Source organism: Strix aluco, chromosome 5 (genome assembly GCF_031877795.1).
Source record: "Strix aluco isolate bStrAlu1 chromosome 5, bStrAlu1.hap1, whole genome shotgun sequence".
Taxonomy (NCBI): Eukaryota; Metazoa; Chordata; class Aves; order Strigiformes; family Strigidae; genus Strix; species Strix aluco.
The window spans coordinates 56,667,311-56,691,840 of NC_133935.1; the positions used below are offsets into that span (position 1 = coordinate 56,667,311).

Sequence of the window (24,530 nt, forward strand, 5' to 3'; positions counted from 1 at the left end):
TCCAATATCAGAGTGCATGCAATATCTTGCTTCTAGAAAAACTCTGACATGAGCCAACACCACCTAGTATCATCTATTTTAAAACAGTGTGATCTCTTTTCTATAGAAAGGCAAGACTTGTGTCTTCTGGTCTGGAAAAAAAATGAAAATACTGATATAAGAGTATATGAATAAGCCATAGCTTAAATGCAATTCAATTATTTACATTAATCTTCTATATATTATATTTTTAAAAGTATATTACTAGTTGATATACATTCAACAAGTCTGAAAGTGTAAAACTTCAGTAAAATTCCTTGGTGTTTCATTAAAATGCAATCAAAATCTTTGATGTGTTCTGGAATTCTGTCTTTACAAAACTTCCTTTCCAGATGCCTGTTCCTTATGGTTTGTGTTCAGTATTGATACTGACCAGCATCAGACCCTGAAAAGCAACACTTGAAAAGTCAGCCTAACTCATTCATTCCAAATACAATGTGTACACTTGTTTTGGTAACTTGTAGCAGTTATTAACTAAAACTACACTGCATAAATAATGAAATAATTACATTAAGTTGCTCATAATGAAAATACTGCCCTGACAAATCTTTCTGATCCTATTATTTTTTGGAAGATGAACAGTAACATCCTTCTTCCTTCCTCCTACATTCCCCCTCCATCCTCTCTGCTCACTATAAGCAAGAGGATCTTTCATCATGTTCTACTGGGAGGAATAATAGCATTTAAGATCAATTTCCTGTCTCGAAAGTTTATAGATGTTTATTTTCTCTGTCTTCTGGACATGCTTTATTCCTTCAACTGTCTGGACTAGAAATAAATAGAAAAACTATCTGCCTTATATTTTCATGAAAAATAAGCTTCTGTATCAGTAGTGATGGATAATCCCTAAAGATACTGTTACTGATGTTATTTCAAATTCATGGGAATGACAGAAGAGTTAATGCAAGATGTTAGTAGCTCTCTCCTTCAGAAGCATACAACTAATGAACAAGTCTACATATTCGTAAGACTAGACCTTGTCAGACAGAGCTCATATCACTATCAACTTCTACATTAACTAACACAGATTTTTGGATCAAAAGCCCAGCTCTTTAGGGCAGTAAATAAGACTTCCTGCTTGGCCACACAGTACAGGACATGTAGTGAATTTTTGTTCTGTAAATAAATGGCAACTGTAGCAAATGACTTTACCATTCTTCCATGCTGCACACAAAACTTATCTCAGAACTCTTTGGAATTTGAGAACAGTTAATGTAATGCTGTTAACGTAGTGCAATATATACAAACATACTTTTAATGGGACTGTTATTTTCATCTCCTGGTATCCATGAGAGTTCAACGCTTCTTTCTAGCTGACCTGTCAATTCCAAGTCAAAGGGTGGATTTGGCCGAGCTGTAAAACAAATGAACACAAAGTAAATAATCACACCAGAATATGTAGTCTCATCTTTGAAAAAATCCTTACATTCCAATCAAAATACAGCAGGGCAGATCTACTCACTTATGTAAGCATGACTTAATGACCATTAGCATGCAATTGTTACAAAACAGAGATAAAATGGAGAACTGATGTATCTGGAAGCTTCTATACATTAACAAGAATCTATTTTTTATTTTATCTATGTCTGATTGCACTGTGATATAAAAATGTAAAGAGATGCAAAGAATTATGAAATGCATGTTTAGTTTATCTTTGAATGATTATGGGTGGTTATCCATTGTAACTAGAAATATTTAATAAAACATGAAAAATAAAGAAGTACTCACACTGAAGAAGCTTTTCTAGAATCACTACAAATATTTTGAATGTGAATTCGAAACAAGTATAGTTCAAATAGAAACTAACTGCAAGTTACTAAGTCGTTCATTTTTTGCTGTACTTTAAAAAAATCCTGAAATACCATGCAAGTTGTTAATATAATGCATAAAGATGTAATTGTCCATTCCAAATTGCTGAAAATAATTCATTATGTGATTTGTTACACAAAAATCAATACTAATAAGTAGGTTCATTTAAGAGCACATAAGCATTTTTACTGAATGGGATAGGATTTACATATAAGAGCCTAAGATGCTCATACTTAGAAGTGTTTTAGGCACAATATATTGCATTTTAAAACCCAAATTCAGAGACAATGCTACCAAACTAAAGGCTGCATACTGTCAGATGTAAGACTGTATCTGACCGACAGATTTCTGGGGGAATTTCAACTTTAACTTTAAAATCCTTATTAGCAATTTCATCAATCATAAACCAAACTGGTCAATATGGTCCTACCCATTTAATGAGTGAAGTAAAGTGATGACAAACTGAAATAAAGTACACCAGGCCTACACAGCAGTCACCAAAAGCAATGCAAAAACATACCATAATTTGGTTGGTGCAAGTTCTTTGATAGTGAATTAGCTTTCAATGAACAGTTGGATTTACCTGTTAGGTATTTCACTTATTATATAACTATATTGCATTACAGTGTTCTCTATGAGAAAAACACTATAAGCAACTTTAATTAAAAATAATTTATCTCTGAAAATCATTAATTCCCTAAAATACAAAGCAACCTGCACTGTCTAATTCCAAAATCCAGTACTCCAGTAATGAAGCAGTTGGTAAAATGGGATGAAAACACACACACACACAAACAAACACAGGAAAAAGAGGAAAAAAAGAAATGTTTCACTTTGCAATAGGTAAATGAGAAATACATTTAGCAGATGATGTAGAAAGAGAACTTTGTATTAGTTTACCGTAAATGATAGCTGGAGTTGGGGGAGCAGCTGAAAAGAACATTAATATAAAGGATTTGATCAGTTAGTAGCCAAAGAAACAGAAGAATACTGTAGGCAGTTAAAGACTATAGAGACAAAGAAAAGTTAACTTATTTCGAGTAAATGGCTGATTTTAAACAGCACATTGATCGTTTTTCACTGAAAAGTTGTAAAAATATTCTAGAATATTTTATCAATTTTTTTAATACAGATAGATCAAGAAAATAAATAAAGTAAGCAATCTTAATAAAACTTATAAGTAAGTACTTGACATTTGACATATGTCATTCCTGGATAGGCATAAGACCACAACACAATTTTAAGACACAAGCATACTTGACTTCGAATCTCAGCTTGAACTCAGGTAGGAATCATTCAGGACATCTACTTAAAACTCTGTTACAAATTGGGAGAAGGGGCAAGGTGATATATTTTACAACAATCTGCAATCACAGAAACTGAACAGAAGAACTGATTTTAAAAGAAAATCCTTGAGAAGTCATACGACCAAGCATGCTCAGTCTTTCAGAAGCATAGTTTAGCTGCAGAAGAGATTCCTGCAATAACATGTTTACGTTCAAATACTCTGCAATACCTAATCTACTGTGTTAGCTCAGACGTAATCTAAATAAAAACCTATACAGCATGAAACTGAATGTGTCCTGTAGCTACTGGATCTTCCTATAAGTAGGTGATTCAAAGGCGAACTTTAGGGTAAGACTATTTTTAAAAAACTGAAACACATTTACAAATAGGTGACATTTCCTTTTTCCTGTCCTAGAAACCAAAACCACATTTATGCTTTTAATTTTAATCTAATGCTGCTTTCATACTTACAGTTCTGCTATCATAAAGTTTGAGAGTATTCTTACCAACAACAGTAAGCACAGCACTTGCTGAAACACTGTCCAGAGTAGTATTAACTATGCAAGTGTATGTTCCATCATCTTTATCAGTTACATTCATAATGGTCAAGTTGTCTTTACCAACTAGAAACCTGTAAATACAATAGATTCAGCCACTGATTTTTCAATAACTGGTACTGTTATAAGAATCTTGCATAAGACATTACCAAATCCCATATACTTGTGTATTTCAGCAAATACCTAGACAGCAATGTAAGCTATGGGACTACGTCAGCCTTTTCTACATTGCTCTTGACCATCTTCCCACAGCAACTGTCTGTCCTAATGTGCTTTTATTTCTAAATATACTCAAACAACTTTTTACTATCTGTGATCTAGAGCAAAACAGTCTTCCATTATCTGTTTGGCTTCTTATGCCAATTATCTTCTCCTTACAATTGATATACATGGTCAATGTGCACAATTAAAGATTTTTACATCTCATTTTATTTTGAATTCTATCTTAATATTTTCAACACACTTCGTAAGACCTTTAGTCACCAAATATGGGATAGTAATGATACTTATCAATCTTCCTTGGAAAATGTCAATAGGTCAATATGTTCCTTTCAAAGATCAGGAAAAGGAGCAGACAAAAGAAACCAGAAAATTAAAAATAAAGGAAAAGTATTTTGTCCATACCTTTCATCATCTGGCAGTTCATCATTGTCCTTCAACCATATAACTGTTGGTAATAAGGTAGAATCATGTTTTATTATACACTCAAATGAAACTTGGCCGTATCTCTGAATCACTTTGTATTCTGGTTGTTTAATTATCATTGTTGGATCTGAAATTTAAAATGACTATTAGATATTTAGAAAGTCTGAAGTTCTATACTAACCTGTGATGAAAGAATGATTCATTTCTTACCTTTAACTTCCAATCGCACCTCATTTTGTACCTTTCCTAATTCATTCCTTGCTACACATGTGTATGTACCAGTACTATCCTTCTGAGCCACCGGAATTTCCAAGGTTCCATTATCATGGAAAACGTATTCATTTCCACGCAAGATGCTACCTTTCACTCCCTTAAACCTTTATATAAAAAGTAATATCATTATCCGACATCATAGTTAAATTCTGTGGTATTTTATTATCAGCAAATGCAGACTTGGGACTGCCACATTAGAAAATACAGACAGAATCACATAATGAAATTTAAACATGATTCTGTAGGGATAATTTAACTGTTGTTAAGTATATGTAATACTGTACTAGCATGTTGTAATCAGCATATATTAAAAAATACACTATTTTTGAATTGTAAATAAGTAAAAATACTTAAATGTTTGTTTCCATAGATATAACTGGAACTTTTTACATAACTAAGCACAACAACTATAGCTTACCATTCAATTTCAGGCTTAGGTGAACCAAAATAAGCACAGTCGAGTAATGCAGGACTATCTGCAATTACTTGATACAGTTTATTAGCAGGAGTTAGAACTCTTGGTGGTTCAGCTGAAAAGACAAAGATATCTGGATATAGATATAAAGATGCAAATACAAAATAAGACATCAAGAATGGCCTAAAGAATTGTATGTTAACATCCTTCTCTGAAGTGATTTCTGATCTCAGTCTAGAACTCAGTCTAGAATTTTTGAGTTCTACTGTTAGTAGCCTGAGGAAACGTCAATGTAGGAGAATTATCTTGTGAAAAACAGATGCTTCTTCCCTGTTTACAAGTAATAGGGATTATCACCAAAGGCAATGATTTCAACTGGAAAATTTAAATCAGAATATACTTCAAGGTAAACTCCTGGGAACAGACTGAACTACATAATTCCTGCAGGCAAAAAGAAGCTAAGATGTATTTTCTTTCATTGAAAAGACAGTGTCTCTCAATCAAAAGATCTGCCAGTTCCTGGAGGAGAGTGTTTAGAGGCCATTCTGCCCAGGATTTTGCTACTAGCTTTGTTAAATTCAGTGAGAAGAATTAGAGAGGCCACAATATATTGTAACTAGAAACACATTCTTGGGAGACCTTCAAGATAAATGCATTATCATCTCCCCTTGCAACACCAATTTAGAAATCACCTGTTTAACTGATCCAGAACATCCACAATCAGTGAAAGTGTACTGAAACATACTAAATTAAGGAATATTAACTCCTGCTTTATTTGTTATGCTTCTGTTTTCTTGATTTACAGAAACAAACAAAAGAGATAAAATTTCTTCCAAGTTTTCTCCAGCTTTCACAACTATCCTTCTTAGGAATAGTGAAAGTAAAATTCAAGAATATCTTACAAAAAGCAAGGTATGTATACCCTTGCCTTTTACAAGGCTCAGGAAATATGTTCATTCCCACTGAAGACCTCAAGCAAGGCTTGAGCATGCAATCCGTGTATTAGCAGGAGATAACTGAATACCCAACAAATCTGAGAAATATAAAATCTGTTTCTTACCCAGAACATTCACAAATGCGTTTGCTAGCAAGTATCCATATTCATTAGAAGCATTGCACTGATAGACAGCACTTGATCTTTCTTGCACATGTGAGAAAATAATGGTATCACCATCTACCTTTCTGCTAGGATCTTCTGGGGCAACTGTTGGTGTAAAGAAAAAAAACCAAATTGCTTTTCCTAAACCGCTGTTGGATGATATGTTTCATACTTCTGAAAAGAAGAAACAATTTGAAAAACTAATATGCCCTTTCTATTTTCCTGGGTGACTGTTAACTAGTTAAGATATGAATTTCAATATGATTAAGGAAGTTCTTCCAATTCTACAAATATTTAACGCAGGATGGTTGATTTCCCATTTTCGGAAGGGGTTTTTGCTTGTTTTTCAAAGAAGTGAAGCTGAGATCATATTTTGCATGCACTACAGCAAAAAAATACTGATATGACAAGATTCAGGCAAATACAGACAGTATCTACAAAAATAAGGAAATGTTTCTGAATGTCAAAAGAAAATGCTGTTAGAATGACACAGTCCTCTGTGACTTTAAAGTTTCAGCTTTTCAAATTGATTGCTATACCACAAATAATTCTCCAAATATAAAAATAGCCTTACTCAGTTGAAAACTATCTCAGAGTAAAGCATAAGCAATTCTTTCACACAAAATCAAGTCTTCACAGGAGCAGTGACAGTAATTCAGTAGGTGGCACCCTTTCCCTTATGTAAGAATTATACAATGCCATTTCCTCAACTGTTCTGTAGTAGCCTGAGCTGTCAAACAGCTCTTGCATCCCAGAAGAATCGAGAATATAACCAGAAATAAAATTCTAAGATATTACTGAAGAATAATAGCTGTCATTTATGATACAACTGGATAGAGTTAGAGAGGTATAATGGAGAAAAAACTTAGCTTGTAACACCGCACTGTATGAAAATGCATAAACTGTAGTTTAATATTTTAAGAAAACATTAAATAAAAACACATCAATGTATTATTAATATTGAAAGTTAATGATAAAATTATTTTTATATTAATATGAAAAATAAATGCATATATGCATAAATAAATGCATCATAGTTTGGTTGCATCAAAATTGACACCCTTCTATTTTATTTGAGCTTGAGAAAATAAGTATATTTGTGGAAGACATTTTCATATAAAATCATTTCTTATTTCTTTGGATTCATGGAAAAGATCAATTAACTAAACTAATATCAAGTTTCTGTAAGTGACAAAACCTTTTGATTTAGACAATACCTCAGTACTCATCTGTAAAGAAAATGGAGAAATTTCTCCTACATTTTCTCAAATCTACTGAAGTATCTATTACTGAATTCTCTAAGAGAGAAGAAAGCAGATGAAGAGGATGACAGTTCTGTGCTCCTGCTTAAGGGTATTTCCATCTTAGGTGAACTCTAAGGCCATTTTGCATGTAAAGTAATTACATCAAATTTCCAATCAGATGCCTCAAGAACAGTTTTCAACTCAGTTTTTAACTCTTCCATCACTCTGAGTTCAAATCACAAATTCAAAAATTTTGGAGAGGGAGAAAAAGGTACAACTGGAATTTTAAATGCTTATTCTCTGGACTTCTGGATTGCTGGCACTTATTTTTCTCCACTTTTGCTTTACTTCCTGTTGTGTTCCATGTTTCACATTGTTTCCTATTCTATGTAATGCCATTTTCATTAAAAGATTCATGGGCTGAAAATAGATGGAGCAGGTGAGTAGCCCAGCAGGCAGGCCAGTCAGCTCTGAGAAGTGGTCTGTTTCTGCATACAAATCACTGTTAAATGAAAGATATGCACAACCACCCTCCCAGGAGGTAGGAGATCTGCCCACAGCAGTTCCAATCATGGCTACTTCCTTCCCCGGGCTCTGGGCTTCCCTCCACACATGCCCTCTGAATCCTGTAGCATCTTCTGTACGCAGACAGGTCTTTAACGGGGGCACAGAGTACCCCCCTCACACACACTCTCATACATAAAACCTTACAGGCAGTAGGACCCCTTCAGAGAGATGGAAGCCATTAGTTCAATTCTCTATGACTGAAGAAGGAACTGGATCTTAAAAGAATAATCTAACCATTAAATTATCACATAAAAAGAAAGGTAGCATCTTCCCTTCCCATGGCTGTATTTAAAGAAAAAAAGAGATATCCCTCTTCAGTTATTTGAAGGAAAGTAGATAGGTGCCTGTTCTCAGAAAAGGGCTTCAAGCTGTAGGTCCCAAGAGGAAGAAAAAAAAAAAAGTGAGGAAAGTGTCAGGTTAGGCAGTGCTTCCATTTGACTGGTCTAGCCACCTGCCTGCTAAAGGGCACCAATTTGAGAAAGCTCCCTGTTGAGACTGGCATCTACTCCAACAGTCTGTCTTCTGACATGCCTCATCCTCCCACGCAACACCAACAGAACCTACAAGTCTTTGCGCATGTGCTACACTGTGTTTTGCAGGGCTAGGCCTTAAAAGTTAGATGCTGTATTATCCAGCTGCTTTCATGATCCTAAGCACACACTGCTGCACTCACACACACAGAATCATTGAGGCTAGAAGGGACCTCTGGAGGTCACTTGGTCCAACCCCCTGCTCCAGCAGGGCCACCTAGGGTCAGCTGTCCAGATGAGGTAAGGATCACTTCCCTTGACCTGCTGGCAATACTTTTGTCTAATGTAGCCAGGATGACATTAGCCTCTTTGCGACAAGGGCGTATCGCTGGCTCATGGTCAACCTGGCGTCCACCAGGATGCCCAAGTCCTTTTCTGTTAAGCTACTATCCAGCTGGGTGGCCCCTGGCATGTACTGGTTCATGGGGTTGTGCCTACCCAGGTGCAGGACTTTGCACTTCTCCTTGATGAACTTCATGAGGTTCTTGTCAGTCCGTTTCTCCAGCCTGTTGAGATCCCTCTGGACTCAAGACTGTCTGGTGTATCAGCCATTCCTCCCAGTTTTGTGTCATCAGCAAACTGGCTGCAGGTACGCTCTGACCCATCATCCAGATCATTAATGAAGATTTTGAACAGGACTGGACCCAGTATTGACCCCTGGGGTATGCTGCTAGTGACTGGCCTCCAACTAGATGCACCACTGATCGCCACTCTCTGTGCCTGCTGTCTGCTCATCCAGCCTGTGTACACATGATTGGTAGACAATATCCAGTGCTCTCTCCTTGTCTACCAGGCCAGTCTTTTCATTGTAGAAGTTTACCAAGGTGGTCAAACATGACTTCCCCTTGTTGAAGCCCTACTGACTACTCCTGATGATTCTGTTGTCTGTCATGTGCCTGGAAATGGCTTCCAGGATTAGCTGCTCCATCACCCTCCCAGGAATTAAGGTGAGGCTGATCGGCCTGTAGTTCCCTGGGTTTTCCTTCTTGTCCTTCTTGAAGATAGAAGTGACCTTTTCTTTTCATGAGTGCACCCCATCAGGGCCCATGGACTTACATATGTCCAGTTTGCTCAAGTATTCCCTGACCTGATCATCTTCCACCAAGGGTACATCTTTTTCCAGTCTTTCCCCCTGGTCTCTGGGACCTGGGATTCCTGAAGCTGAGTCTTGCTAGTAAAGACTGAGGCAAAGAAGGCATGCAGTAGTTCAGCCCTTCTCATGTGCTTTTTTCCTTTTTCTGGGAAAAGAGCAATGGCAGGGCCACTGAAGCACTGCTTGTTTGCCTTTACAAGGATTCTGGTCACATTACAGGATAGCTGCATGAAAAGGAGAAAATGTTTTTGACACATTTGACAAATCTGAATTTGGCACTGATAGGTAAAATAGCAAAGAATTACATAATACTTAAAATGGGTTTGTACAATTGGGATAATGCATGATGAGTATTTGCTATAGGAGTTCTGCTGCTGTAACAGACAGTTGAACATGTGCCCTGTAACAGTCAACATTTAATGCCGCTAACATCGAGTCTCAGCTTATGAACGTGTTTATGACCTTTCTGGACAAAGACCCAATTGCCTGGTTTCACCCGGTTTTACATCACTTTGTATTCTAAGACAGCGTCTTGACTCTATAGCCATGTACAGCATATTCCTGTACAGAGAAGGTATAGCTTCCATCAGATACTTTTGTCATAGTTTGTCATCAGTACCCTGAATATCTTCTGTTCATCTGAATGCATACTTCCATCTGTTTCATAAACTTCAGGCAGCCCAAGCAATTACTTTTGTTAGTATGTTTAAATAACCACTATGGCACCATTATTACTTTCTTCCTGGAAAAAAAGGCAGAATGAAATGTGGTCTCTGAGCAGAAGCAGTTAAAACCCACTATTATGCTTAAAACTGGAAGGAAAAAAAATCCAGATTTTATTGAGATATTTTACCCTTATCCATTGAAATATCTAATTTTCCTGATCAATTTTAGTTGCTGGTCAATGTGCATTTATGCAAATTCAGGAAGCTAAACACAATGAAGAGCAGAACAACTGTCAACTGATGATGCAGCATATAACATAATGTTATCAGTCCAAAGAAATGATACAAACTTTGGCCTGATCTCTAAGAAAAGTATGTATTTTGGGCAGAAAATTATTAAGACATGAAATTGGTCTACCAACTTTAAATTCTTCAGCTCAGATCATTAAGCTCTCTGTAAAAGTGGGAAAAAAAAATCCATTGAATGGGGTTGTGGGGTTTTTTAACTTAAACATAAAAAGAAAGTTTTTATTGTGAGGGTGGTCAGACCCTGAAACAGGATGCTCAGGGACATGATGGAGTCTGTCCTTGGAGATAATCAAAATCTGTCTGGACACAGTCCTGACCAACCAGATGCAGATAACACCCTGATTTGAGCAGGCAGATTGGATTAGATGTTCCTTTCACCCCCAACTACTATCACAGCTGTGATACTGTGGTTTTAAATTAACCTAACAAACAATGTAGATTGAAAATAATTCACTGGGAAAGAGGTATATATCTTTGATTGCAATTCTGTAATTTGCTGTTGTTTAAAAAGCTAATAATGTGAAAATCATAATTCCTGAAATCAGAGTTCCTTATATTGTTACCATATTCTGAAATACGACAAGGTGAGTATGAGATCCAGCCGACATCAGAAGTTCTCAGTTTGGCTAACTTAAGACTCCAGGTCCCACAGGGCACTGAACTAGGGTGGGTTTTGTTGCCTAAGAAGTATGGTGGTACATATTTTTTTCCAGAAGCATGTTGTGGATTACAATCACAGTTTGTAGGATATGCGAGTACTAACTGTTTCTATTCTATAGTGACAATGCTGATGTAATTCTCAGATGTTGTACTAGAGATTCCTTCTGGCTGAAAACAAGCTTGAGAAGAAAGGGAAAAAATTATTTGACTGCTTTTCCATGTATCAATGAGAACGCACACATCTTTGGCACGTGTAAGAGCTAATCTTACCTAGATCAGTAAAATGTCACAGAAAAACAAAGTGAAAGCAGAGAGTAATTTCTCTTTAGAAAAGAACAGAAATATTCATTACTGTCTTTAGATGCCTGCATTTTTTTAGCAAATCAAAGTTATGAATCAAAAGTAATCAGTCCTGCTATGCATTCATAGTGACTACATATGATTGTTGGAAAACGAATGTAGTAAGATGAAGTCAGTTGTTTAAGTGTTATAGTGCCTAGTTGCTCATTTCTTTTGTAAAGCAGAGCTATCATTTTGCATCAATAGCAGAATATTAGTTTCTCAGAGAAGCTGAGACAATTATTTGATTTAGATTTTGTGATGGATGCTCTCCTTCTGTTTGAACTTACTGAACTTTGGTCCCGGCAGATGCTCAGCAAGTAGGCCTTATCAAAGTTAATCCTATTGTGCGAGGCTATCAGTGAGGACTCAGCACCAAACCCAACAAAAACCCCGGTTGGCTGGAGACTGGGCTGATAAGCAGCCGAAACTGCATTAACTCAGCAGGAAATCTGACTACAGATCAACCACTTCACGCTATAAATACCTAAAGCCATCAGGGCCCTTTGGGATCTCCCTCCATAGCAGCTGGCTGCATGGCGGTGATCTCCCCTTGAGTAGGGATGCCTCTCAAAGCTACCCTTGGAGGTTGAGAATTCCCTTACCTGACACCAGACATTGAGGGGTTGGTAAGTGACATTTTTTTGCATGCATGTAACATTTAAGATACTTACAGTAAGCTTACGCAATAATCTTTGTATCCCGACTGACTTTTAAGTGTAGTAAATAGTAGAATATTGACTGCCAATCCATCTGTACTTATTAAATATTTTACATACCTAAATTTACTGATTAGAACTCAATAAACTAACTACTAGGTCAGCTCTGACTGATCTGACTCTTCCGCTGCGACAGATTTTTATACTGAATGTTTGTTATTGTAGTTCCACCATTACTGTAAATCTGTCCTTAAGTTTATGCACAAATAGCAGTAAATGTAAATGGGAGCATGAGATCAGTACTGGCTCTCAAGCCGTGATTTTCAACAACTCTAACCTCAGAGATAGCTTTGAAGACCCTCCTATTGTGGAAATATATGAGGAAAGCAAAGACAGAAGGTTAGGTGCTTTTTTTCTGATACAAATGTAAAAACACGTTGTCCTTGTATAGTTATGCTCATGTATGCCTTTCAAGTTCTGACAGGATCACAGGATCATTTGTATTACAGTAACTTTTGCTAGAAGTATCCTATCATTTTTCTTGACCTGCTTATTCTTCCAAAAACTCACATTCATGAGTAATTTATAAATATAGTTACCATTTTCAAAACTAGAAGAGTCTTTCTGTGGTTAGAACTAACTACAATTGAATGACTGAAATGGGATTTTTTAAGAATTATTTGTATAATTTTGGACATCTGTTTTCAGATAGATTAGACAACAGGAGAATGTGATAGACCCAGGATTTAATATTATCAACCAACCAGCCAAGAAAACTGGGAGGAATATACAGTGCGCAGTCATCGAGGCAGCTTTATAAGGAGATATGTCCCCTATGGAGGGACATCCTGGATTTCTGTAGATCATGAATCATATGATCTATGAATAAGCATCCAGTTAACATTCCTCTGGCTGTAGCTGATTCTCCTCATAACATTTGAAAGCCCAAATCGGGGGCTGGTATGCAAGACAGACCTGTTCTCTCACATCTCTGATCATATTGCCTAAATACCATATTATCCACACGACTAGAATCCTCTTTTGTTCTTTTTGAGGGGACAGGGCTGGAAGCTATGATTTCAGAGTTGAACACAAAACTGGTAGTGAAATAGCAAGAGTGGGCAGTATAGTGCATCAGACACCTGAGTACCTATAGGGTCAAACCAAGACTGAACCTAAGCAAGAAAAACAAGAAACAAGAAATCCAGTTTTGCCTTACTCTACCACTTACAGTGAACTGACAAAGACTTAATTCTGGAAGAGACGGGACATGGAAGAAGATGCACTTTTCCTTTTCTTACCAATCTCACTTGCTCCTCAGCAAAATATTTTCCTGTGATCACTGAAATCCTTGTTTCCAAGTTTCTCATTCTGATAGTACAGCTACCTCCAAAGGGACAGCAGGTGATTACTTGCACTAGTCACAACCATCCTTTGACAATCTTGTGCAGAATTAAAAAAAATGATTATCAAAGGTTTTCAAATCAGCTGCAGTTCCTAGGCCAGATGCACAGTTCCAACACAATGACAGCAGAAGCAGTGGATAAATGTCTGCCCTGGCAGTCCTTTCCTCTCCGAGACTGAACTCCTCAGGGCATCTGATTCCAGCAGATTTCTCCCCACCCTCCTCCCATGTCTGCGGTGAACAGCTTGTGTGTATACTCACAGAGAACACGACGGATGACAAATCTCTGAGCCAGGGATTATCAAGGCCTTTCATGAAGGAAATCTAAGGGCTAATGTTTCTCCCTTAAATTCAATGTGATTACTAATGAAGACTAACTAAAACCTAAGTTTCAATGTGAAATGTGATATAAACAAGTGAAGAACATGCTGAAAGAACATAAACAGTGCCTTTCAGTACCCTACTTTGTATAAATCTAAGTGTGTGTATTTAATATTTAATAGCTCATCATGAACTATAAACCACTGAACCAATAAATTAGTCTTTTGTGCAGTATTTACAATGCCTTTCTGAAGTTCAATTATGGAAGTGCTTCCCCTTCCCAATTAATCTGGGTTGCTACTTTTTTAAAAGTTGAGATACTTTATGCATGGTTTCCCTTTTGTAAAACCATGCTGAATATCTAAGCAGTAAAATGCAACGGATTATGCAGCAGTATAAATAATGCAGATCTTAGTGTTAATTGAAGGACATGGTCTGAACTTTCAATTGCTACTTGCCAAAGTAATTCTAATTGACCTCAGCGGGGCTGTGCACGTGAGTTCAAATTACTCCTGTGAGTAAACATTAGGAGGTTAGGTCCTTATCATTCCAGCATGCCTGAAGCAGCTTTCTTTTCAGACATGCTGGAGTTTTTCTTTTAAGTGCTATTGTTGAAGAAAATTAACTAAAATATTTCAAAGAAACTTAAAATCTTCCTTTAAAAATATCTTTTTACTCTGATTAATACAACCTGGAACAAAATTTACACCATTGCTTTTTTTTTTTCATAGGTGCTTAAAACACACTACATCATCTTTTTTTTTATTCTTCTCTTTTCCCTATTGGTATTTAAGCCTCACCCTTTGACTGAGATATGGACGAATGGTTCTTTCTTCAACATTCCCCCTTCCCTGTCTGACTCTATTATGGAAAAACAAAACTGGAAGAATTAAGCATCTCCCAGTTGTGCTTTCCAATAGAAAATTAAAGTATTGCAAACAGATTACTGGGCCACAGGAGGCACACTGTGGGATATATGATGACACCAGAGCTTTGAAATTCAAATGTAGCTCTTTTTCTTTGAAATCCTGCCATGGGTGTAGCTCTCTCAGCACTGCCCTGAAGCTGAAACAGCTGCTTTAGTTTCCTTTTACAGTGATTTACTAATCATTCAGTTGGAAGAAGAGGGGCTCAATTCTCTAATTTAGTCACAAGTGAACAAAAAGGCACACTGTACTTCGTAGTTTCCAGACCAGCTTTTGATAACTCAGAATAATACAAAATCACAAGAATCTTAAGAACTGCACTTTCTGTGATCTTGATGCTTCTCTTTCTTAGATGCCCTGACAGACTCGGTATATCGGAGCATCCAATCAACTTGCATTTAAATATTTAAGGTGGATAAAACTTCAGTTTTTCTCAATAGTGAAAGTGACTTTTAACATAAGGCTGAGCTACCTGGTTATTTATTTCCTGTGTTCTTTTTTTTTTTTTTTTCCCCTACTGAGGTTGAATGGGTAATTTAATTAAAGTCTCTTAATTTTTACTGAGTTCCCTTCAATAAGACTCTATGTACTGATTCCTCAAGGCCAGACAGCCACTATATGCTGCCCTCATATCTAAGAAATTTGGTGGCATCCTGCAGCTGCTTCTGAAAACTCTCTGTTTCTTAATGTTTTACTACTACCCTACAAGAATGCAGAACACATCATTGCTTTTCTGAAAAAGGTACTTTGTCATTTGAGCAGCATGTCCTACAGCTTTGACAAGGAAGCAGTGTGATGCAAAGGTGAATCTCATAGCCAGGTGAAAAAGATTTTACTAGTCAGGAGGCCTGAAAAGAATGAAACTATCAGGACAACAAGATAGGAATCTCCTCAAAACAAACCAAAAAAAGTTAATGGCAACTATATAGAAAATAGTAAGGAAGATGAGACCACTGAAAACCCAGAAAGGAAGGAGCAGGACAGGTACCAAACTGTGATTACAAGGCATGCATGATGATATATTTACATACAATATATACAATATAAAATTACATTAATATTTTCCTGTTTTCCTGTAATAGCATTGTTTGATGAGGCAGTTAATGTCAGCTTACATAACTTATTTAAACAATAGAAACTTCTCATTTTAAATCTCAGGCTGGAGATTGAAACATACATTTAATTAGGATTCCTGAAACGGGTTCCTTGCTAAATATTTCTATCTGTTTCAACATATACCCTTACTTTTCCCCAAAAAAGTTGTACATTTTTCCCTCCAGTTCAGTTTAATCTCTCTTGTATCCCAAATATTGTTAATATATCCAATGAGTGTTCTCGTTTACCGATTGCTAGTTCCTACATTCTCACTGTAGCTAATCCTCCTCCGTGTCCCAAACTCCATGACATTCATTCAATCAACAGACTTAAACATCTCCTGAAACTCCTGAAAGTTACAGTCATACCTTCAATAGGTCAGCACAGACTAGTATTTTAGAGCAAATTATCTCTCATGAGTCAATAGAGTAGATTGTCTGTTTTTATAATAACGATTTGTGAAAGAGGAAGGATAAAGGTAGAAGAACGAAGTGTGATTTTACTGTACAGGCTATGCTGAGTGAAACCCAGCTGACAACACACTGCAGTGTCCTCCAGCAAGTTCTTCCCAAGTAAAGTCGTGCTATATATAGCAGCTACCTTGCATTAGTCCTGCAAAAGTGCTCTGTACATCCACAAATGTGAGGACTTGACTTTTTATGTCATATTTACGATTCCTACACAAAATTAGTCTTGCAGTGGGGTGGCAAAGGAGAGATCTAACAAACATGTCTGCCATGCAACACTATGGTAAAATTTACACCCCATCAATATCCCTGTAAAAGGGGCGTGATGCAGCTTTGTTACTACAGCCTCATCTCTACACGGGTACCACCAGCAGAACACCAGATAGAATAATGGTCACAAATTTTAGTGCTCTCAAGCACATCAAAGGCACGCTTTGTTGTTCCTCTTTTATGAACCACAGTATTTTTATCATCTCATTTATAATTTAGTATTACCTGTCAGGCAGAAACTACTCAAATACAAGCTCTTCATTTATATTTGAAAAAACACACTGGTGTTCCTCATATTCTCTTACTCATCCTCCCATATGGTAATTAAGAATCTTACTTGCTATGGGAACACCATTTGCAAACCAGCTTATATTGGGCTTTGGGTTGCCGTTAGCTCTGCAGATCAATGTCCCATCTTCTCCAGGAGACAAGACCAAGTTTCTGGGTGCTGTTATCCAGTATGGTGCAGCTGGGGTTAGGAAGAGAAACACAGCAATTGTTTTCTGAAATTATGTATAGAAAATCATAATACACAGTCATGGTAACCGGAAAAAAAATCAAACGAAGTATGTATACATACAGACTTACACCTACACTGTCAATTTTTATATATATATATATATGTATATATGTGATACTCAATAATTAACTGGTAGATTATACTTTGGCTAAACTGAGCTATCGGCTATCTGCTGCATTAAAATTTGGAGATAAGCAACAAGAGGTTCTTTGTTTCACTTAGGGTTGCCTGCTTTGAATCTAATTTGCCTTTCCTAAAGAAAGCAAAATTTATCTGAGTATGGCATCTGCAGAGACTAGTGGCCCTGATTAATTTCAGACATATCCATGCTCACAGTAGCGAGGCTGTTAGAAATGAATTTAGGTTTGATTATATAAAAAGATTTTATGTCAAGGGTGAAATTTAGAAATTGCAAAATCCTCGGTCTTGCTGAATTCAATGGGTGACTGCAGTGGGGCCAGATGTTTACCTGAGACAGCTGAAAACATAAGAGATCAAAATGGATGAAACACTGTCCTTACCAAAAGACATTCATCTATGTCTCCATCTCTTTTACAATAAATAACCACAAATAGCATATGTTATCACATCGTGCAACTAGAATTCAGATTTTGGATTGATGGACAGATGCAAACAGAAAATTAAACTTCTGCTCTTAAAAAGGAAGTTGAATGTTATTATAAAATTATGCTGGTCTCCAACAAAATAAATGGCTATTTAGCATGCAAAGCAAGCACTACAATTGATTATTTCAATGACTAATTAGCTGTCATTCCAGGTTTTTTGTTTCATGGTATTCAAAACATACTTACAATTCCTATTTGGACAAAAATACTGTAAGCATTTTTAGAACTAGTAAGACATCATCTTGGGTAAAAAACATGAAGAAGATAGAAAACCAGAAATATCAATTAAGAGAGAAAAAGGAAGAAGAATATAAGACCATAAGACAGTAGTAAAATAGAGAAGAGAAAGAATCTGGGCTATATGAATGGAGAGAGAAAAAAATAGAGACAATAAGAAGGAGATGAAGAAGATAGATGAGGGGGAAGATACAAAAACAAGGGAAAGAAGCAGTCTAATAACAGATAATCAAAGGATCTAAAATAAATGTAGCCCTGGTACAAGCTAAGAAATTATTTTACTACTGTTACAGTGCAATCTCCAATTAGCCTGATGCATATTAAAAAAGAAAAAGAGATTAGAGATACTGACTTCTACCATTGGAAGGATTTCATTTGGTTTAACGATCACTTCCCCAGTTGGATTTTTTTTATTATTATCATTCATCCTTTCAGTCATATTTTATCCTAGAAACCTTACTTCAGTCTTGCACTGACAATATTACATTAAGGATTATTTTAGTATTACCTTTCACAGTTACTGAAATGACATGATGAACAGAACCTAGCATATTTCTTGCTATACATTTGTAGTTCCCAGAGTCAGCTTCAGAAACATCTATAATCTTGAGAGTTTTCTTGAAGTTTTCAAAAAACGTTCTGTTGACTGGCAGTTCCCCACCCTCCTTAATCCAGCGGATTACCGGTGTGGGTCTGGAAAACAAAAGCACAGATCAAATTTAGGAACTGGAGAAAAGGGAGATGAGAGTTCAATACATTAATTTTTTGAACATATATTTTATAAATAATTATTTTAAGAGCCTTTACCCAGATTCTGGGGCATGTCCAGCAGATGTGCAAAATATGCCAGCATTTGTTTCTAGGAAATGACAAGCCTCACTAACACTGTCAAGGACCATCTGTTCGTAGGCTTAATAATTATAGAATGCATTTGTCTGCTGATTAATCTAAAACCCCTGATAGTTAATAAATTAATAGAAGTGTATTTCAAATCTTATTGCATGTATACTATTAAATTGATGCTCATGGTGCTTTAAAAGCTAGTTTCTAGATAATGACAAGTTTATAATTGTCCCTCATGTGAGCAGTATCCTAATGCTCATGAACATCATAAATTTACAGCAGACCTGTAAGGAGACAGAAATATTTCCTATGAGAAATCAAGAAAAAAATGTCAGTGCTGAGTCAAGTATAGCTACTTGTCACTGCACCATGCCTAAATCTTCACTATGCTCCATGTTGTCCGCTAAAGTTGAAAATTGTCCAAACACATGGAGATATACTTTTAAAATGACAAGAAATTACAACGTGTTGCTTACTGTGTAGAGTGTCCTCTCTCGACTAGTAATGACCAAGGCAAAAATTTGCTCAGCAGTCTAATATCACATATTTTTTTTAGCAGAGACAACTAGCAAAGTTGACTTTTAATTATGGTGTCAGTAATTAGGAACAGTTGTTTTAAAACAAATCTGAATCTGGTCCTTTGTGAACAACTATGTAAGCTTGCCTCATAGAATTATTTTTTTAAAAAATTACATGATGGCTAAAGACACAAAGCCATATAATGTACAGTATTTTTTTACCCTGTTTTTATCCAGCCTTTTTACTGGAATTTGGATCACTGAATACCTTTATTTCAGGGTTGTCAAAAAGCATGTAACTATAATGCAGATGAAGATTTCCTGAGCTGATGCCACTCCCACTCGTAGGTGTGCTGTTGTTAGTGGTTCTGATGCAGGCACCTGAGCAGGCCATAGCTGAGACAGAAACACTGCACTGATGCTTGTATCAAGCTGTGTCAAGCTGTGCATGAGTGTGCTTTATGGAGCTTATGCAACTGAACACATGTGCATGATGCTGTGCTGCACCCCTTGCAATCATTGGCTTTCCTCACGGCTACCTCAGAGCACTCTGCATGGTATGCTTTTGTGCACTGTAAACACGTTTACAGTTCCCGAAACAGGTACTAAAGATTTTCCACTTCTGCACTAATCAATCCATTCTCAGATTTCTTCCTGAGAATGAAACTGATGTAAGATCAAACTAATTCATGAAGTTAAATTGCCCTTTAGTCATTTTCTACTTGCACAATAGCCAGCAAAAGCAAACTTGCATTACATCGAAGAAACAAGTACCAATTAAATTCAATTACAATGAGAAATTGGATGTAAGGAGCTGAAGGTATGTTCTAAAAACTCCCACCTAGCTGATCTGCTAAGTAATTATTAGCATATGTAAGCAGCTTTTTCAGATTAGATCAGCAGATTCTTAACTATTTTTATATGGTTTGAGAGCTTAATGATTGTACATTTAGGAAAAAACCAAAAGCTTGATTCCTGAGTGCAATTCTGCAGATATGTGTCCAAGTTTACCCTATGGCATTTCTTGCTTGTCTCCTTTAAAAAAATAATGGTACAACCTGAATCGTGTACATAGGATTTGGGGATATGAGAAGGCAGAGACCATATTCATGTTCACAGTCAGTTTTAAAATCAGCTGATTCCCAAGTAAATGGTAGACTTCCTTACAAGAGCTCTTTCCATTTGAAACACTTCTGTTTCTCTGAAATACCTAAGCTTATACAGTGGTAACATTTTAAAGCATCTCTGAAATGTTCCCCTCTGTTTCTGTAATTTTATTTAGAAAAACACTCTCCAAAAAGTAACTCACAATCCTGCTGCAATGCACTCCAACAAAAGCACATTTCCTCTGAGTTCCACTTTGGTACTTGTGCTGCCTGTTGGTGTTAGAAGAATTGGCTGCCTCTCTGTAACTGGCTTTGCTGGAACAAGAAAAAAAATAAATAATTAATTTCTAAATTTTATTTTAATACTGAACAAATGCATACATCCATTCTCACATTTTGGACAGAGACTTTGCTCCACATTGGCCATTTAATTAAAAATCATTGTATTACACATCTGCACAGCTCAACAAATGAGGTTTTTGACAGACATAACATATCTCAACCTGTTAAATGCTGTAATATTGAACACATACATGAAAAATGTTATTATTAAAGATGGGAGCAATTGATACATAGTTTTTATATAGGCAACTACGCAGCCTGATGGATGGATGCTGAGCCTTAATCCTAAGCAGCCCCTATTCACTTCAGCATAACTAATACGGGGGGTAAGAGGTCACCAATGTGAGTCATAGTGCAAGACTGAAAGTTACCAAAAATTTCTGGGCTTCCATCAAAACACAAATAAAGCAAAGTTATTGTATTCAGAAATATAAACCAAGGGGATGAAAGATACACTCCACTTTGCAATATGCTTTGCTCAATTATTTTCTAGACAATATGAGGAGTCTTTTCAGAAGTTAAGCCTTGAAGTCTCCTCTTACTACATATCTAACTTTAATTCAAGCTGTTCTCCAGTCTGGTAATAAAGAACCATTGATTAACCCACAAGAAATAACCACAGTAAACAGACAGCTATAAATATAAGATCCATTTCTGACATTACACTCTGTTGGCTTTTGAAGTATTATGGTGTTTCATGTGCCTTCATGGAAGTCAGAATAAGAGTGCTTTCTGTAAATACTCTAATGTCCTTTTATAGCAATTTTAAAATACAGGAATAAATTGCTCTAAAGTGCAGTAGCAGTCTGAGTTAGTAAATTATTGTATTTTTAAAAAATGTGAGCAGAAACATAGTAAGTGTTTTTATTGGGGTGCAGGACTTACTGATAGATTAACATAAATAGAACACTTAATTTTCATACAGGATGTGCTATGAATTCCTTAACAACTAGTACACTAACAACTTTAAGTTGAGAGAAAAGGGTGGTCTAGAGTCAAGAATACAGTTGACAGTCACAAGGACTAACTAATCTGCCCAATTTTGGCACTGCTAAGGACTGCTGACTCATTTGCAAGACTATGAAAACTCAGAATTACCTCTGTTATTTCTGAGTTGTGAGCCAACCGAATGGTGTTTTCCTCACTAATTTAGCTAATATAGCATTCTGTGTTCAGGTACGTATTTCTTGTTTGTTCCTGAATGATATCTTATTTTTATGCAGAGAATGAAAACATTCTGTGACTGTTTGATTTTAGATTCCCATAAGTTTAATATGTACAAAGCCTCATTCAACAAGGAAAAAGATAAAAATAGATTAAATATAATGTATTTTCTATCTATCTCACAAAATATCAAGTGGAGAGTCTAGAACCTCAAATGTTACAGTATCAATGTTGCTCCAACACACATACACCTGTTCAGGAGGATTTAATTCACAATATACAGAAGACCATTCAACACAGATTAATGTATAGATCAGCTTAAACACCAGACAAACAAAACTCATCTTTCCCCTACAAAGTTATTTATACATATAGTATTAAAGTGTTTAGAGTTTAATTAATTCCAGTTTTACACTTATAAAATATGTTAAAAATGAATGGTACATTCAATAAGCTATTAAATGTGAAGTGCATCTGTTAAATGCTTAACTGTTGTTATTTATTATGCAGCATGTGATACTGAATAGTCCTAGTGATAATAAACATATCAACCTACTAGGTAAATTGGAGGAAAAATATAAAAAAGCAACACAGTATAGAAGCAATCAAATAGACAATTTTTAAAATCTGCCACAGTTGAAAGGACTCATTTATTATATGAGTGTATACTTTTTATGATCCATATGTTACCATAACATTGAAATATTAAATATTTGAAAGGATCACACTGTGCAGTCCCTTTCTAAAGTATGTATTATCACTAGCACTAATAACATACCTTTATTAGAAACTGAAAAGGGAGCAAAAGGTTAAGGAGCCATGGAGGTGAAGTTAGTTAACTAAATGCTACTGTGAAACAGAGAGTATCAGTGGGACCAGTGTAACTCACCACCATAAATATCAGTGTCACTCAAATTAGCAGCTATAGTGTCATTCAATGAATCCACTGAAATAAACAGAATATCATGAAGAATGCATACAAGAGGGATAAATCAAAGTACTGGGAATCAAAAGGTGATGACATGGCCACGGCGAGTTAATCGAATGATTGATTAATTTGTTTCAATCGTTAAAATAATCATAATAACTTGGTATTCTTGGACATGAAAGCCATCTGAAAACTACTATTTTTTACACTGTATTTTTTCCATATTTCAAATCTTACAAAACGATTGTTCAAAAGACAAAGCCTTACATAGGGAAAAAATGACAGCTTTTAAAATTAATTATACGTCAGGAAAACTGCTTTGTAGGTTTATACAGTAATGTAATTTCTTATTCAGAATTAAAATGACAAAATTCCCTGCTGTAACACTAGTTAACTCTGGCAAATAACTTGAGAATTCTGGATAAATACTATGTAAGTATGTAATTAGGTAATGCAATACCTACTTGAAAAGACTTTTACAGAAATGGGTTGTTTCTGCTGTATAGTTTGCGTATGATTAAATCTTGCATAGCAGATATAGTCCTCCCGGGTGTCTTCTGGTTGTACATTAGAAAAATAAAGGTCTCCATTTAGACCTTGGGAAACTCTTTCACTTTGAGGCAGCCTTTGGAAAGCTAAGGGAAAACAAGAACATGTTTATCTCAATTATAATACACACTCCATTATTATGATCTGCAGACTCCTCATTCACTCAATTATGCTGTTTGTGAGTTTGTAAATATATAGACCTTTCTAAGTTTCCTCTTGAGCTCCCTTGTCTACCCATTCTTCCCCAGTGGGTTAATCTACAACCTACATTAAGATTTCCAGCTGCTTTTGGCTTCATGCTTTTGGGCTGCACATCTGCTTCCTTCTTCGTTTCTACAGAAATGGAAATTCTTTGAATTTTAACTTAAGAGGGAAACTCCACCATCTGTGGTCTTGGTAAGCAATGATCAACTAAGTATGTAGAAAAACTGCAAAAAGTAAACTAATTCTGCATAAAAACACTCACCATTATCCATCCAAAATATGATAGGTGGTGGTAAGCCAACAGGAGGTCTGCAGTGGAGTACTAGCGAATCACCTTCTCGAACCTGGTTTGGTTCTAGTTTTTCTTTCGTCCACAAAGGGGATCCTACAGAAAGTAATTTTAACACACATACAAACTATAGATTGACCAAAATTCCAGAATTTAAGGAAGAAATGCACCTAATCTTCCAGAAAAACAGAACTACATGCATTAGAATGTTAAGTCCTATGATGTTTACTAAAGATTTAGGTTTTGTCCTTTTTATGTGTTCTTGGGAGAAAAGTAGGTTTTCTTTAAAACATTTTGTACAGCAGTGATTTGCTGGAAGTATAATCAACTGATTCAAATTGTTCTGGCTACTCACTAAAGATTCTATAACAGTATCTTGGAAAGTTTTAACAACAATAATGTAAAAAAAAAAAAATTGATGCATTACATCAGGAAAAAAGGTAGACCTTCCTGAAACAGTATTATACACACACAGTTTTATTCAAACATGTAAGAACAGCACATTTTAAGCTGAGAAGCTTGAAAAATTG

General features: G+C 36.0%; 1 protein-coding gene across 43 annotated transcripts in view; it reads right to left on the reverse strand.

The window, feature by feature from the left end:
• The window catches only part of NRCAM (neuronal cell adhesion molecule), a 166,034-nt gene that overhangs the window by 40,180 nt on the left and 101,324 nt on the right, over positions 1–24,530 (reverse strand). For 23 of the 43 annotated variants that reach the window (XM_074827472.1, XM_074827468.1, XM_074827466.1 and 20 more), the window contains 13 exons: positions 23,974–24,096; positions 23,423–23,593; positions 22,920–22,976; positions 20,728–20,839; positions 18,566–18,750; positions 17,012–17,143; positions 6,086–6,229; positions 5,029–5,140; positions 4,548–4,714; positions 4,317–4,464; positions 3,642–3,766; positions 2,749–2,778; positions 1,292–1,393 (listed from right to left, as the gene is read on the reverse strand). In XM_074827472.1, coding sequence (XP_074683573.1) covers positions 1,292–1,393; positions 2,749–2,778; positions 3,642–3,766; positions 4,317–4,464; positions 4,548–4,714; positions 5,029–5,140; positions 6,086–6,229; positions 17,012–17,143; positions 18,566–18,750; positions 20,728–20,839; positions 22,920–22,976; positions 23,423–23,593; positions 23,974–24,096 — 1,608 coding nt within the window. The remainder of the gene's footprint in view (positions 1–1,291; positions 1,394–2,748; positions 2,779–3,641; positions 3,767–4,316; positions 4,465–4,547; positions 4,715–5,028; positions 5,141–6,085; positions 6,230–17,011; positions 17,144–18,565; positions 18,751–20,727; positions 20,840–22,919; positions 22,977–23,422; positions 23,594–23,973; positions 24,097–24,530) is intronic. The other 20 variants (XM_074827475.1, XM_074827473.1, XM_074827484.1 and 17 more) reach the window with 3 other exon arrangements.